General features: G+C 37.0%; 1 protein-coding gene and 1 pseudogene across 3 annotated transcripts in view; both read right to left on the bottom strand.

Moving 5' to 3' along the window:
- The window catches only part of BRWD1 (bromodomain and WD repeat domain containing 1), a 137,922-nt gene that overhangs the window by 41,976 nt on the left and 80,329 nt on the right, over positions 1 to 15,617 (bottom strand). For all 3 annotated transcript variants that reach the window (XM_032276862.1, XM_032276864.1, XM_032276863.1), the window contains exons 22-29: positions 15,024 to 15,118; positions 13,112 to 13,301; positions 9,087 to 9,212; positions 8,891 to 8,998; positions 6,076 to 6,200; positions 5,275 to 5,357; positions 2,000 to 2,111; positions 1,324 to 1,385 (exon numbers count right to left, since the gene is read on the bottom strand). In XM_032276862.1, coding sequence (XP_032132753.1) covers positions 1,324 to 1,385; positions 2,000 to 2,111; positions 5,275 to 5,357; positions 6,076 to 6,200; positions 8,891 to 8,998; positions 9,087 to 9,212; positions 13,112 to 13,301; positions 15,024 to 15,118 — 901 coding nt within the window. The remainder of the gene's footprint in view (positions 1 to 1,323; positions 1,386 to 1,999; positions 2,112 to 5,274; positions 5,358 to 6,075; positions 6,201 to 8,890; positions 8,999 to 9,086; positions 9,213 to 13,111; positions 13,302 to 15,023; positions 15,119 to 15,617) is intronic.
- Positions 11,710 to 13,105, bottom strand: LOC116550813 (annotated as a pseudogene).

The following is a 15,617-nucleotide window of genomic DNA, read 5'->3' as shown; positions in this document are numbered from 1 at the left end:
TCAGTAAAAACACTTACATAAAGAAAGCCTGGTGGTAAAAAAAAAAAAAAAAAAAAAAATGGAAGCAAGAGATATAGAGTACCCTTTCAAAAAGTTTTGCAGCTGGGCGTGGTGGCTCATACCTGTAATCTCAGCACTTTGGGAGGCCGAGTTGGACAGATCATTTGAGGTTGATTGAGTTGAGACCAGCTTGACCTACACAGTGAAACCCCGTCTCTACTAAAATACAAAAATTAGCCAGGCATGGTGGTAGCCACCTGTAATCCCAGCTACTTGGGAGGCTGATGCAGGAGAATTGCTTGAACCCAGTGAGGTTGCGGTGAGCCGAGATTGCGCACTGCACTCAAGCCTGGGCGACAGAGCGAGACTTTCTCTTCAAAAAAAAAAAAAACAGTATCACAAAAGGGAAATAATTCAGTAGCAAAAATGCTCAATGAAGTCAAATGTAAAGTATAAGAGACATATTCAAACCTGACTAGAGCAAGGTAAGTGGAAATTAAAACTGTTGGAGGGAATGAGCTAAGTGTAGGTACCAGGCCCTTGGAAGGTAACAGCAGTGGGGCAGTAGCACTGAAGGACAGGCTGGTTTTAAATAGTTGTCTTTTTTTTCCACAGGAAAAGAATAGAAAATCCATAATAAGAAACCTTGAGGTAAAGCAGAAGACACATGTAAGTCAAGTTCGATCTCTTCCTTGAAGGAAAGCCAAGGGTAAAAGATTAAGAATGAGATGGGAAAAATAGAGGCTACATGAAGGATCTACGTTTTCTGTGTTTTGTTTTTGTTTTTCTGAGACAGAGTCTCTCTCTGTTGCCCAGGCTGTAGTGCTGTGGCCCCGATCTTGGCTCACTGCAACCTCCAGCTCCTGGGTTCATGCAATTATCCTGCCTCAGCCTCCCAAGTAGCTGGGATTATAGGCACATGCCACCATGGCCAGCTAACTTTTTGTATTTTAATAGTTTCATCATGTTGGCCAGGCTGTTCTCGAACTCCTGATCTCAGATGATCAGCCTGCCTCCACCTCCCAAAGTGCTGGGATTACAGGTATGAGCCACAATGCCCAGCCAGGAGTTAAAAGTTTAAAGCAGGGTTACATTAGAAATGACAGCAGGCTATTTAAAGTACAGCCAAAATCAAGCTGGAATCTAAGGTCAAGAATTAACAAAACAGATAAACACGATGCTGTTGTCTTTTCAGTAAAGTTCAGTTGCTATAATAATTTGAATACATTGATCACAGAATACAAATGCATTTGTTCTGTGTACACTGGCAAACACACATATTATAAAAATAAAATGGTTTCACTCTTTAACAAATATATATACCATTATCAGGAATTGGTTCCATGTCCCAAGGGCTAAGTTTTTCAATTTCAGTATTATCCCACCTGTTTAAAAAAAAAAACAAATCTCTGGTTAGCCTTTCATGAAAACAAAATGTGAGTAACAGGTATCCATTATAAAAGTAAACAGAAGATACAAAATGTGAAAATTAACCTCACTGCAGCAGTACAATTTTAAATATTAACAGTAAATTTTTTTAAAAAGGATTTATTATTAAAATAACAGGTTTAAGAACAAAACCAGAAATCCTATGTGGCCTGCACCCAAAGTCTAACTCAAAGACAAGGCATGAAGCCTTGAATTCCATCACAGCCACAGTAAATGGTTTTTATTCCATTGCCAATGAAAAGGCATCAAAGGTTTCTTTGAAGAAGGTTAATGACATAATATCTGCTTCTGAACTATGACAGTGACAATATGAGGTAAAGGAAGTATGAGGTGGCTACAGAAATAGTTCCAGGGAGGCAAACAGAACCCGATCCAAAGGGAATACTAGCAAATAAGAAACAAAGAGCAGGTGCATGTCTGAGAGACATTTCAGGTCAGACTGACATGACTGAATGACAGATAAAAATCATGTTTTTTAAAAAAATCATTCATACAACAACCTGCCACACTGAATTATTTGTATATGATTAGTTTTCATCTGTATACAAACCTAACAACATAACACTGGAAATGACTATCAGGATACTGTGGTTGATATGGCTCTTGACTTAACACTGTTCCAAACCACCAAGCATCATCAATAATAGAGCGGAATCTGTCACCTATGAGAGAAATAATCAAGTCTGAGGCATGTCTTTGCTAACATTTATTAACAGTTTTTAATCTACAAAATATCATATAACACTGATTTAAAAAGCCAAAAGCACAATACAGAAACAGGCAAGCAGGCCTTAGAAGGGATTCTTAACAAACCAAGAAAAATATGGATTGAAAAATTTAACTGATAGATTAAATGAATTTCCAGATGTATTCTACAGCTCTAACACTTCAACCAGTGAAATAAACTGCACTAGATCTATGTTTAACATTCATTACAATAGAAACATGAACTGCTGTAGTAACTGCATCTCTTCCTTCATACCCTTCCTACCATTTACAAAACTAAACCAATTAAAACAACAATAAAAGTCACCTATCTAGCACTGATGATTCGTTGGTATATAGATCAACAGTTCTATATAAGTTTTATAGAAACGAATCAAAATTAAAGCTACAATTTATCCCCAAGAAAGAATATTTATAACAATGTATCTGGCAAATGGTCTTGAATAATTAAAGTATGTTTACAGTGAATTCTTCAAAAGTTTGAAAAAAATGATGCCACAACTACTACAACTACATGTTTTACGGTCTTTAGCATATTTTCAAATTTATGTAAACATGAGTTTTACACATATTTTACTTCAAAATCACTTGAAACCATACCCCCTGAAAGAAATTTAGGGACTATTACAGCTTTAAACTTACAATTTGAGATAAACCACACCATGATTTTGTCCCAACCTCTAATACCCTTATTTAACATAAATATGAATTACAACTGATTGTAATAATTATTGTAATAAAATCAACTGCCTCAATTTTGAGTCCTAATATAAAAACATGTTAGAAGAGAGCAAGTCTTTGATACAAAAAATTAACTGTATATTTTTCCTCCTATTCACCTAATACTAGACGATAATTTCAATTTGGATGAAAATATTTCTTCATATAAAACCATCCCCTTTAAATAAAAAGGAGCCTTTAAAAATTAAGTTTTTTCATAATTAAAGTGTCTCTTCTACATTTCTGCTAGCTGTTCACGCTGGTAATCTTAAGATTTTTCAAATAAACCTACTTTAGCCTTTCAAGAGTAGGATAAAAATCCACTGTAAAAATGAAAACAAACAACTTCCTCTTGCCATTCTACTCAAATCCATGCAAAAAGCTAAGATTTTACAGGGAGCAAAAATGAATTACAGTATAATAGATCTGGCTCAATAATTTCTCAACCACAAAAATAAAACAAAAACCACTAAATTACAGGAGGCATCTGGGACTCCATCTCTGGAGTTTAACTGTAGATAATTCAGTTTAAAAAAAAATTAATGGACATGTTAACAAAAATGAGAGCCACTTACACCTCATGGAGGTTGGAAAATCATAATAGCTGGGAAACTTTACAGTTCTTTGGGACACAACTATACAACCTGCTAATGTTGCTTCATGTTATTTTTGTGGCTGTATGTTTTTCTTCAAGAAAAATTTTCTCTGCATCTACTCCCAAAATAATCCTGATTCCTTGTGTAGATGTTACCAGGAGAATAGTCTATAAAGAGGAGCCACACACCCTGACGATCTTTCATGTCAAATGAGGATAATTAGGAACGATATCTAAAATTTAACTTCTTGTAGTACCCACAGAAAAAGGCAGCAGTGGCCAGATATGGTGGCTCATGCCTGTAATTCATACACTTTAGGGAGGCTGAGGCAAGAGGATCGCTTGAGCCCAGGAGATCAAAACCAGCCTGGGCAATACGGCAAGACCACACGTCCACAAAAAACTTAAAAATCAGCTGCATATGGTGGTGCACACCTGCGGTCCCAGCTACTCAGGAGGCTGAGGTGGGAGAATCGCTTGAGCCCAGGAAGTTGAGGCTACAGTGAGCTCTGATTGTGCCACTGCCCTTCAGCCTGGGCAACAGAGAAAGACTCTGTGTCCAAAAAAAGGAAAGAAAGAAACTGCAGTAACTAGAATGATCAATGAGGTCTTAACATTATTTATGAATGTGTACACTAGATGACACAGCCTGGATAAAAGAATATTTTTAACAAAAATCCAAGAACTGATAAAAGAATGAACCATCCTACTTCTAACTCAATACATAAGCTCCCAGGATAGCATTACACACTGAACATATATATGTACACCTGTGAAACAGGTACTATAGTTATTACTACCCAGCCTAATTATATTCAAATCCTGAGATTAATGACCTATACAACTCTGAATAAGTGAACCCTCCTTAAACGATCATCACAAAAATCACATTGGAGTAATTTAGTACCTACTACCTACACTAAATTACCTACATTGATGTAATTTTAATTTTTCTGTCCACCTATACATTACATGGTTATAAAGCATAAGTATATATGAAATTTTTATTTCTTAACAAAATAGTGTCAAGTCTTCCCATTTAAGTCTACATTGTTATAACGCCAAAGGTAAAATATGTGGGTATATCAGAACATTTTCGGTGTGAAATCTGAAATTACTTTTCAACCTTCTGATCATTTTAGATCCTGGTAAAATTGTGTAAATTATACCAATGTTACATCAAAGATAATTATATACAATATGGTACAGGGAAGTCTGAAAGGAAATAAATCTACTCTAGCCTATAATCAAGGAATGAAAATAATCTTTTCCAAATGTCATGAACAAAAGAACAGGAGAAAGTCTACATAACTGGGCAGGGCGTGGTGGCTCACGCCTATAATCCCAGCACTTTGAGAGGCAGAAGTGGGTGGATCATGAGGTCAGGTCAGACCAGCCTGGCCAACATGGTGAACCTCTGTCTCTACTAAAAATACATAAATTAGCTGGACGTGGTGGCGCACGCCTGTAATTTCAGCTACTCAACAGGCTGAGGTAGGAGAATCACTTGAGCCTAGGAGGTGGAGGCTGCAGTGAGCTGAGATCATGCCATTGTACTCCAGCCTGGGCTACATAGCAAGACTCTGTCCCCTTCCCCACCATCCCCTCAAAAAAGTCTGCATAATCAGTAAGTACCAAGCCGTAAGCAAAATACACTTATAGGTCACTAGATCTCTTCCAGAATTTACATGTTTGTATACACTATAATTGAGTCCCACAGCCAAAAAGATCAATAAAACATGATATTTTTAAAGATAAACAAAACTTAGTAAGGATAGACTTACAAGACTGCCAATTCCTCTGTCTTGCTTCATCATAAAATTGACGCAGTACAAGAAAGTCAATAACATCTGGCATATCATGGTATCTAAACAAAAATTTTAAAAATTATTAAATTCTACATAGCAAGTTATATAGTCTAAAAGCAATACTGTCCAAAAGAAACACAATGAGATCTACAAATGTAGTTTTTAATTTTCAATCAGCTATATTTTAAAAAGTAAAAACCAGTAAATGTTATATTTTAAATATATCCTCAATATTTCAATATATAATCAAAACAAAATGAGATGTCTTACATATTTTTTTCATAGCCATTCTTCAAAACGCAGTGTGATATTCACAACACACTCAGTTCATTTTTTTCTTCTTTAAAAAATGTTTATGCCTCATACTCTGCCAAGTCTCATATAACACATTCAATTCAAATCATCCACATTTCAAGTGAGCAATAGCAAATGTGACTAGTGGTAACCATATTAGACAGCACAAGTATAGGAAATTATTTATTCTGAACTTTTTCAAAAACAAAGGCAGAAACAATTTTGCCTGTATGTCAAAATTCTCCACCCATGTAAGTGGCATGAAAACCATCTAAAACAGACTGCCCACACTTAACTATTGCTGTGACATGCCTACTGTGACTTCAGGGTTAGGGGAAGGTTTCCTAGCCATTAGAAGCTTGAGCCACATCCTAGGCTGTCCAGTGTTACCCTGGACCTACATAGGAAGGGCATACTAATCATTATATCAGGAAAATGGCAAATTTAAATTTACATAACTCCATTTTTTAAAATAATACATACCTAATAGAGAAAGACTTGTCCATAAGTTTTCCAGTTGCTGGATCTATAAATGCTAGTTTGAGGCAACAGAGTGTAGGAGGCCCAACTTCATATCGTATTCCAACTATTTTAACCAATTCTTGATCCTTTAACAGATATATTTTTCAAATGGTTAAAATAAAAGCAATTCCTTAATACTGTAATTCTCCATGTATTGTTACATTAAGTAAACTCATATTTTAGGCTTCAAACCAGCATACAAGCTTAATACCATTAATTACATTCAATTTTGCTAAAGTTAATCTCCACATCTTTAATAGTTTCAAGAACATCATCTAGAAATCATACCATAAAAGTAAAAGACTGAAAACACAAATCTCTGATTAGTGCAATATATAAAGAGAACCACTGCTACGAATCTAACACATTTCCTCCTGGCTTTGTTTTGGAAACAGGGTCTCACTCTGTTACCTAGGCTGAAGGGCAGTGGTACAATCATAGCTCACTGCAATCCTGAACTCCTGAGCTAAATCAATTCTCCCACCTCAGCTTTCCAAGTAGCTGGAACTACAGGTACAACATGCCACCATACCAAGCTAATTTTTTATTACTTGTACAGACAGGGTCTCCCTATTTTCCCCAGGCTATTCTCAAACTCCTGGGCTCAAGTGATCCTCCCACAACAGCCTCTCAAAGTGCTGGGATTATAGGTGTGACCTGTCACACCCAGCCAATACACATTTTTATTTATATAGTTTTATATTATGCAGTGAAAATGTATAAACATTTTGCTTATTCATAAGTATACTTCAAAATACTGATATTAAATTTCTGTCTAACATATTCAGTAAGTAATATTTGTTAAGAATCTACCATATGCTATGACCTCTTCTAGGCAGTAGGGACAGGACAGTAAACAGGTGAAAGTCCCGACCTGGATGGAGTATCCATCAAATGGATTTGCCATAGTCAACCTTCCCCGCATTGTCTGCTTCTCTGATACTAGGAATACAACAGATCATTCATCCACTTATTCACTGAACAAATATTATTATTATAATGTACCAAACAAAGTGCTAGGCATAGTTCTCATTATTCACAGTAGTTATGTTCTATAAAGTCACCTAGAACACTGAAATAAAATACCAAATCATTGCTAGAGAGGAAATATAGGGATAGGTTCCTGCAAGATTCTGGTCAAAGCACTGTAGTAAACCAATGCATACATAACCTATTAAATGTGTCTCTGTTTAAAGGTAACTTATTTAATATGTTGTTGATTTGCAAACATTTACCTGAATGAAGCTTTTCTAACATACTTTCTCAGTAAGGCACATCACAGCTTTCTAGTACTTAAGGACACTAGACAGCACATCAGCACTATGCTTAGGGGCCATTTTAAACAGCAAAGTCACCAACAAAAATGGAAAACGTGGCACTGAATAGGCCATGAAAAGGACACTTGTTTGCACTGCAAGAGTTTAAAAAAGAAGGCAGAGTAACACCTTGTTCAACCTGAACTAGAAACATGCTCATCAGGCAAGTCAAACTTTTTGCCACCCTGAGCATGTCCAGAAATGACCGGAAGGCTCTGACAGTACTGTTTTGGGGATTAAAAATAACTTACAGCAAGTATGCAGTTCACAAATCAGAATCCAAGAATAATGAGGATTGACTGTACTTAGATATACAGTCATAAGTTAAACAGACATAAATAAAACTGCAAATGTATATAAAGCCTAACTCATAGAAGCAGAGTCATTAAGTTGAATATAAGTGTTAAAAACAGCTATCTTTGTTAAAATAACTACTTTTTTTCATTTTCTAAGTTTTAAAAGCTATCAAATATGTGTAGAAAAAAATATAAAAAATAAAATCATGGTAATACTACTCCACAGATCATCACCACTGACATTTTGATATTGTTCTTTTGATTGGCTGCAAATGTTTTTAAAATTTTGCTAACATAACCAGAAATAGCATTTCACATCCCTTTTTCCTATTAGTAATACACCTGTGAAAATGTAGCCATCATTCACTCAACAAATATTTTCAATCTTCAAAGAACAAGATGTATAGTACATAGTAACTGATTGTGTGACTGCACCATGATTTGATTTATTCACTACTGTGGAAAGCTGAATTTTTTTTTTCCAATTTTATTTCTACAAACAGTGAGTGAACTACCATACTCATATATTTACAAGCATTTCTGCTTGTTTTCCAAATTACCATAGGAGTAAAACCACCGACTTAAAAGTTCCAAATATTTTTCAGTTTCAACTCCTATTGCCAAAATAGCCCCTAGAAAGCCTGGACCACATCACACACCCCACCAGCGATCTGACTAACTGTTAACCAACATCTTTGCCACTTGCTAAACGTGGTATTTTCTTTCTTGAGCTAAAACAAACAAACGAAATCATAAAATTGGCTAAGTATTGATAAGGCAAAATTATTATTTCCTTATTTTATTATCCATGAGGTTATATCCTTCTTCCAACTTTTATTTCTTCTTTTGGAAACTTGTATTTCTTCCTTTGAAAATCTCTCCTGGGTATATAGACATTTTTAAGATTGATAATATATACTGCTAAGCTGCCTTCCTGAGACTCTGGGTTGTTGCATTTAACATTTTACATACCAATCAGCAACATACAAATTTTGCCCACTGACAAACAAGCCATCCCCACAGGATCTTAAGGTTTGGTTATAGCAGAAATGTTAAGTAGGAAAGAATGTAATAAAATATGTTTCCAGCAGGTTTTTATATAGATCTGTAAATAACTATATATGTGCTAAAATGTTTAACAATTTAATAATGTCATCATCCTACCCTAAGATCCATTTTTCTCCATGGCTCCTTATTAGGGTTCAGTTCATAAATGTTATTTCTTCTCACAGCCTCAATATAAGCTTCATGACCCTGTCGAAAATATATAACCTACAAAAGGGAAATATGCATTTAAAAATTAAGAGCAATGTAAGTTTTATGTTCCACATTCATGTTCTTAAATTTTTATTACTCTCACCTCATCACCCATTTGAGGAACAAAAGGAGATTTTCTAAGTGTGGTGTCAGTAATCCAAACTGGAGGATGAAATTCATATAAATGTTCCATATTTGCAAGCTCTGCTGGAGTCATCCTCCGCAAATTCTACCAAGGGGAAGAAAATAAAATTTCTCAGATTAGAAAGGGGCAGCATGCACTGTTTGAATGAAAAATAAAAGAAACATCACCATTCGGAATGACTATTTTTGCCACGTCCATCTAATGTTAACTTTCTTCACAGCATGTACATTTAGTTCCTTGACATACACAGGAATATATCACTTATTAAAAGCATTGTAAATCTACCTAACATTTTCCTAGTATCATCTCCTAAATTTCTGATAGATTCTTCATGCCATTTTGCATCCAATTGTAGAGGGCTAACACCTAACCTAAATCCTCTTTTACGCATAGCCTGTTCTGCCAAGACTCCACTCTTGAGCTTGGGCACAGGTTAATCATCACAAGCCAGTCTCCTCTTGATTTTAGGTTGTAAGACTGGTGATTTGAAAATATGCCCACAAATTTCCCAATAGTTCTCCCCTCTTCAAGAAGTGGAAATCTTCTCAAGTGTGGACTACACTTAATGACTCACTTCTGCCAAATATAATAAAGCAGATGAGACTATGTACAACTTCTAAGACTAGGTCATAAATGGCACTGGGGCTTATCCCTTGCTATTGTTAGATCCTTCATTGAGGAAAATCATAATGACACTTCAAGCAGCCAGCTAAGGAGAGGCCTGTGTGGCAAAGAACTGAGGCCAATAGCCATAGGATAAGCTCAGAAGAATATCACCCAACCCCTATCAAGTCCTCAGATGACCGCAACCCCAGTCAACATGTTGTAACCTCATGAGCCAAAATCACTCAACTAATCGCCTTTCCAATTCCTGTTCCACTAATACATGAAATATTCAATGTTTGCCATGTAAACACCTAAATTTTAGGGTGATTTGTTATACACAGCAATAGATAAATACTAAGACTTAACATCTTTAAACAATGAATACCTGAGATCAGCACAGTATACACAAATAAACAGGAATGACATTACAAGGAAGAGACAAGCATGAAGACAGACATGTAAAATGAAAATGGTAAATGTGGCAATAACACACACACACACACACACACACACACAGAGAGAGAGAGAGAGAGAGAGAGAGAGAAAAGCACCTTAAAATTTCTTTTTTTAAAAAAAAGTTTACATGTGACTTCATTCATAAAGTGTATCAAAGTCAATCATAAAACAATATAACAATCATTTAAACAAACAATCAAAAGTCTCTAACTGGAATTAATACATATATTAATACTAGATCCTGGGGAAACAACAATGAAAGATGCAGAAGCATTCCTGGTCCTCATGAAGCTTATGCAAGGACAACACAGAAGGAGCTTATTTTCGGGAAGCTAACCTCTTAATGGAGGGATGAAACTTGTTATCCTGTATATTATTAAGGAGGCATGGAAAGCTTAGGGAACAATTACATTAAAGCGACATTTGACACAGAGTAAAGCTGAAGTGGAGAACCACAGCTTTTGATTTGATAAAGATAACCTATATTCTACTCCAAGACTTTAGGTACTCTCAAAAAGTAAGTAAAACTTTATTTTTACTTATCCCTTTGTTGAGACACTTAAACCTGAAATTAAGCCAAAAAGCATGAGACTCTAGAAAACTCACACCCACTCAATCAACCAAGAGTATCTACAATCTAAATGGGGCAAAAGATTTCAATAGCACAGTCTTGATCTAAAAGTCTTAGAGGCAAGAAAAAAAAAAAAAAAGATTTCAATAGCACTAACAGCTCAGGGAACATGTTAAACCTCTTCTTTTACATCCAGAAAATCAGAAAATTGGGCTAAACACAATATATTCCAGACGGTGTTTAAAATTATTTGTGTAATTTAAGCTTGTCAGTTTAAAGATGCCTTTATACCAACGCTTCATATCATCAGTGAAAACTGTTTATCAAGAGGGAGCAGTATGGGCTATAGAAACAACATGAACCAAAATCTCACACTTAATCTTTTAACATTACTGGAATTTCAGAGTGAGTAAATATGACTAAAAATTACAGCAACAGCCAGGCACAGTGGGTCTACACCTGTAATCCAAGCACTTTGGGAGGCTAACGCAGGCAGATCCTCTGAGGTCAGGAGTTCAAGACCAGTCTGGCCAACATGACAAAACTACATCTCTACTAAAAATACAAAACTTGCCGGGCGTGGTGGCTCAAGGCTGTAATCCCAGCACTTTGGGAGGCCGAGGCGGGCAGATCACAAGGTCAAGAGATCGAGACCATCCTGGCCAACATGGTGAAACCCCGTCTCTACTAAAAATACAAAAAAATTAGCTGGGCGTGGTGGCACATGCCTCTAGTCCCAGCTACTCGGGAGGCTGAGGCAGGAGAATTGCTTGAACCCGGGAGGCAGAGGTTGCAGTGAGCCAAGGTCGAGCCATTGCACTCCAGCCTGGCGCCTGGTGATGGAGTGAGACTCTGTCTCAAAAAAAAAAAAAAAAAAAAACACAAAACTTAGCCAGGGTTGATTGTGTGAGCCTATAGTCTCAGCTACTTGGGTGGTTGAGGCAGGAGAATCACTTGAACCCAGAAGGCAGAGGCTGCAGTGAGCAGTGATTGTACCACTCCACTCCAGTCTGGGTTACAGACTCTCAAAAAATAAATAAATCACAATGATGGGACAAAGTACTGCTTTGTTTTAAAACTGCAATGTGTTTTGTCTCCAAGACCTTAATCGACATCCTCAATGACAGCATTCTTATAAATGATAGCCAACTGTAGGTCCTTGCTGTGGTTTCTCTTGTGTAAGCATGTGCATCTTTCTAAGTATCATAGTGAACATTACTCACAGTAAACTGCCTCTCCAGCATTGCTAAAAAGTTGTTATTCCATCCACAGGGAATTCAGCAAGCTAAAAGAATCATGGAGTGATTGCTACAGAGATGGCTCAGTGTTTGAAAAAGATCTTTGAATCTTATATTTAGCTGATATCATATCTTCTTATATAATATCAGCTCCAAGTATCAGGTCAAATTCTCTAGGAGAACAACTCCCCAAATTCTTTCCCTAAGTCAGCTCCTTAACAAAAGCTTTGTGTTAAATGTAAGGAGGTAAATTGCCTTGAACATTTGACTTAGAAAATTCTAATGCTACTTTTCGATCTGTGATAGTCACGAGTACCAAGCACAGCAGCCACTATACCCATCAGCCTTGTGCCAGCACCCGGCTGCAGGGCAGCCGAAGAGCTCCACAGCTCCCATCTCCAGATAATGTGGAGAGAATCATGGCCACATCCCAAACCACTGCTGCAATTCCCAGTTGTCTCCAGTCTTGCTGAATCTGTGTCATGTGGTTCACAAAGGTGGCAAGAGGCTTGTGGAATTTCTGCAACCCCAAACCCTCAAGTGTCCTCATAGGGTACCAGGGCCATTCTGCCCGACCCAGCCCTCTTATCACACCTCCACTTAGACTAGATAAGCTTGAGATTATCCTGCCTTTTGATACAGCTAGAAACATACAATCATGGCAGTACCATCTCCTCAAGACTAGAAGTGAACAATACTGGTGGACTCCAAGTCTCTCACAGGGAGACCAGGGCCCTGGTCCTGCAAAGGGTCAAAGGCCTCCCCCATAAGTCCCACTATACCTGCCCTTACCCATCCCTCCAAAGGGGCTGACAGATGCTCCCTTCCCTCCCACAGGTCCCAGGGCTCCTGCTATCCATGAGGGTTGACAGTAGGAAACAGGGGAGTCCACAGTGTCCTTCAGGATCCCCAGGACACACAGGGCACCTGCTGCACCCTGGGAGTGCAGTGAGCTTCCCAATGGAGATCTAACAGCTTGCCCAGCCCAGCCCGAGAGTGGGGCACAAGGCACAACCATGGCAATATCAGGATAAATGTTAAAGCAACATTTGAAACACAATAAAGCTGAAGCATCACAATACATGCTATTTTTAAAGATACACTTTTCTTACCTCTTTTGTAGGCTTATTTTCTTTCTTTCTCTTTCGTCTTCTTTTTGGAGGAGATACATTCTCAGTAGATATTTCATCTTCTGAACTACTACAAAATCGAGTAATTCGTCGACGACATGATGTTCTTAAAGGAGGCTGCAAATTGATGCCTGCATCAGCTGTCCAATCGGAATATCTAGATGAAGAATCACTAGGAAAGGGGAGTGCTTCAAGTTAAATGAAACCAGAATATAAGCACTGATAGCAAGTCAATCATGTAAAATTGAGAGAACAAAGAAATGAGAAATCAAGGGAAGGGAAGACACTAGAAAGATTTAACTCGAGCATTCTCTTCTCACTACTAACAACTACTGAAGTGACTGAAGATCATGACAAAGAGAAAAAGAGAAATCTCCACTAACACTAGAAATTAGGAAAGAATATAAGCCTGAAAAAAAGATTTAGGTATACTGCGGATAAAATATGATGGAAGACAACTAACAATTACCCCTTCAGGAAACAAAACACAGACTTATAAAAACAGTAAGAATCATACAAAACCCCAAAACTAAGACCCACCACTGCCCCCATGTTGGAGGAAGCCAAGGTATAGACCAGGAATTTCAACTGGAATCAGAAGCCATCAATGAATACACTGAGAAGCCCAAGGGAAGCACAGCTACATCAAACTGAAAGCCTTAAGTATTCAGTTTCTTCCCAAGAGGAATCTCCCTGATATGACAGAAATCTAAGAAAGCGACTAGTCCTAGCTACACCTTAGCAAAAGCAGAGTCAAAGAGGAAACTAGTTATAGAAAACTAGTCCCTGGACCACTACTAACTTCACCAGACAGAAAAAATAATAATAAAGGTCTCTATTTGGGCATTCTTGGCCCAACTTCAACTATACACCTTTTAAACTCTATCAAATACACACATAAACACATTACAAATATAAAAAGGTATTTATTATTTAAAAAAAAAACTAAATAAAGCTTGCTTATAAAAATTATAGGAGCATCTGTTTTGGATAAATAAAATTCAAGAAAAGTTGAATTAAAAGACAATGAAGACACAGGGTAGAATAGTAATTGCCAGGGATATGGGGAAGAGCAAAGTAAAGAATTGTTTTTTAATTGGTATAGAGTTTCTGTTTTGCAAGATAAACAAGGTTCTGGAGATTGGCTACACAACTATGTCAATGCATGTAACAGTACTGAACTGCACATTTTAAATGGTTATGCTATTTCTATTAGACATATATTTTACCACAATTAAATTTGTTTGAAAAAAGACAATACACTTACCTTCTTTAAAAAAAAAATCATTCTAGCTCATCATAATAAGGTAAAAGAAGACAACAAAGGAAGCAGGGAGTATGTGATAATGGTTTGAACCAATGCAGTACCAATAAAAATAAAAAAAAAAGAAAGACGATCTGCGTGATATTCGGGAAGGAGAATTTTCTAGCCATGTTATGGATAAGTAGACGAGAGAGACTATAGTCCACTTTTCTGGGCTGAACATCTGTTGAGATGAAGGTGACATGCACCATTATGAGAATCTGAGGCTGACATTTTGCCCCAGGAAATTTGGTTCTCAAAAGTAACAAAAAAGCAACACATGCAATAATAATGAATATACTTGTGGTTTTACCACACATTAACTTTAGATACTAGTCTTTTTGAGTGCAGCCAAGATTGAATTTATATTTTCAGTATGCATGTTCAACAATGCTGTGTCAACTGCTTAAAGTCAACAAAAAGCTCCTGAAATACTCCTATAGTAACAGCTGTTAATCTAGTTTTTGTCTCCTTTCAAAAAAAAACTGTTCCACAGTTGCAAATGCTTGCATCTTGAATAAAATTCAAGTATGATTTCATCCATGCTATGACTAAAATGCTTTAAAAATTGTAACAATTAAAAACAGATACCTTGAACTTTCGCTGTAACTTTCACTTTTTCTATCACTTCTCCATTCATCTTCTTCCGAAGAACAAGAACCTTCACTTTGATCACAGGAAGTCTCCTAATTTGTGAACGGGGGGGAAAAATATCTTGATCCCTGAAGTTAAATAATACATGTCCAGAAAAAAAGCTGTACAGAATCCTCCCCAGTAAGATTAAATCATCTAAGAAAAATGAACAGTAATCAGTTAGTAAAAATATAATTAGATAAACTTAAAAGGCAAACTTCTTCACTATATCCTTTACTTTTCAAAGCATAAGACAGCTGGGCACGGTGGCTCATGCCTGTAATCCCAGTACTTTGGGAGACTGAGGCAGGCGGATCATGAGGTCAGGAGTTCGAGACCAGCCTGGTCAACATGGTGAAACCCCGTCTCTACTAAAAATACAAAAATTCAGCAGGGCATGGTGGCGTGTGCCTGTAATCCCAGCTACTCAGGAGGCTGAGGCAGGACAATTGCCTGAACCAAGGAGGCGGAGGTTGCGGTGAGCCGAGATCACGCCATTGCACTTCAGCCTGGGTAACAAGAGCGAAACTCCGTCTCAAAAAAAAAAAAAAA

The sequence above is a fragment of the Sapajus apella genome, unplaced genomic scaffold, assembly GCF_009761245.1.
Source record: "Sapajus apella isolate SASKATOON/1434 unplaced genomic scaffold, GSC_monkey_1.0 scaffold8, whole genome shotgun sequence".
NCBI lineage: Eukaryota > Metazoa > Chordata > Mammalia > Primates > Cebidae > Sapajus > Sapajus apella.
This window is presented reverse-complemented; position numbering and strand designations above follow the sequence as displayed.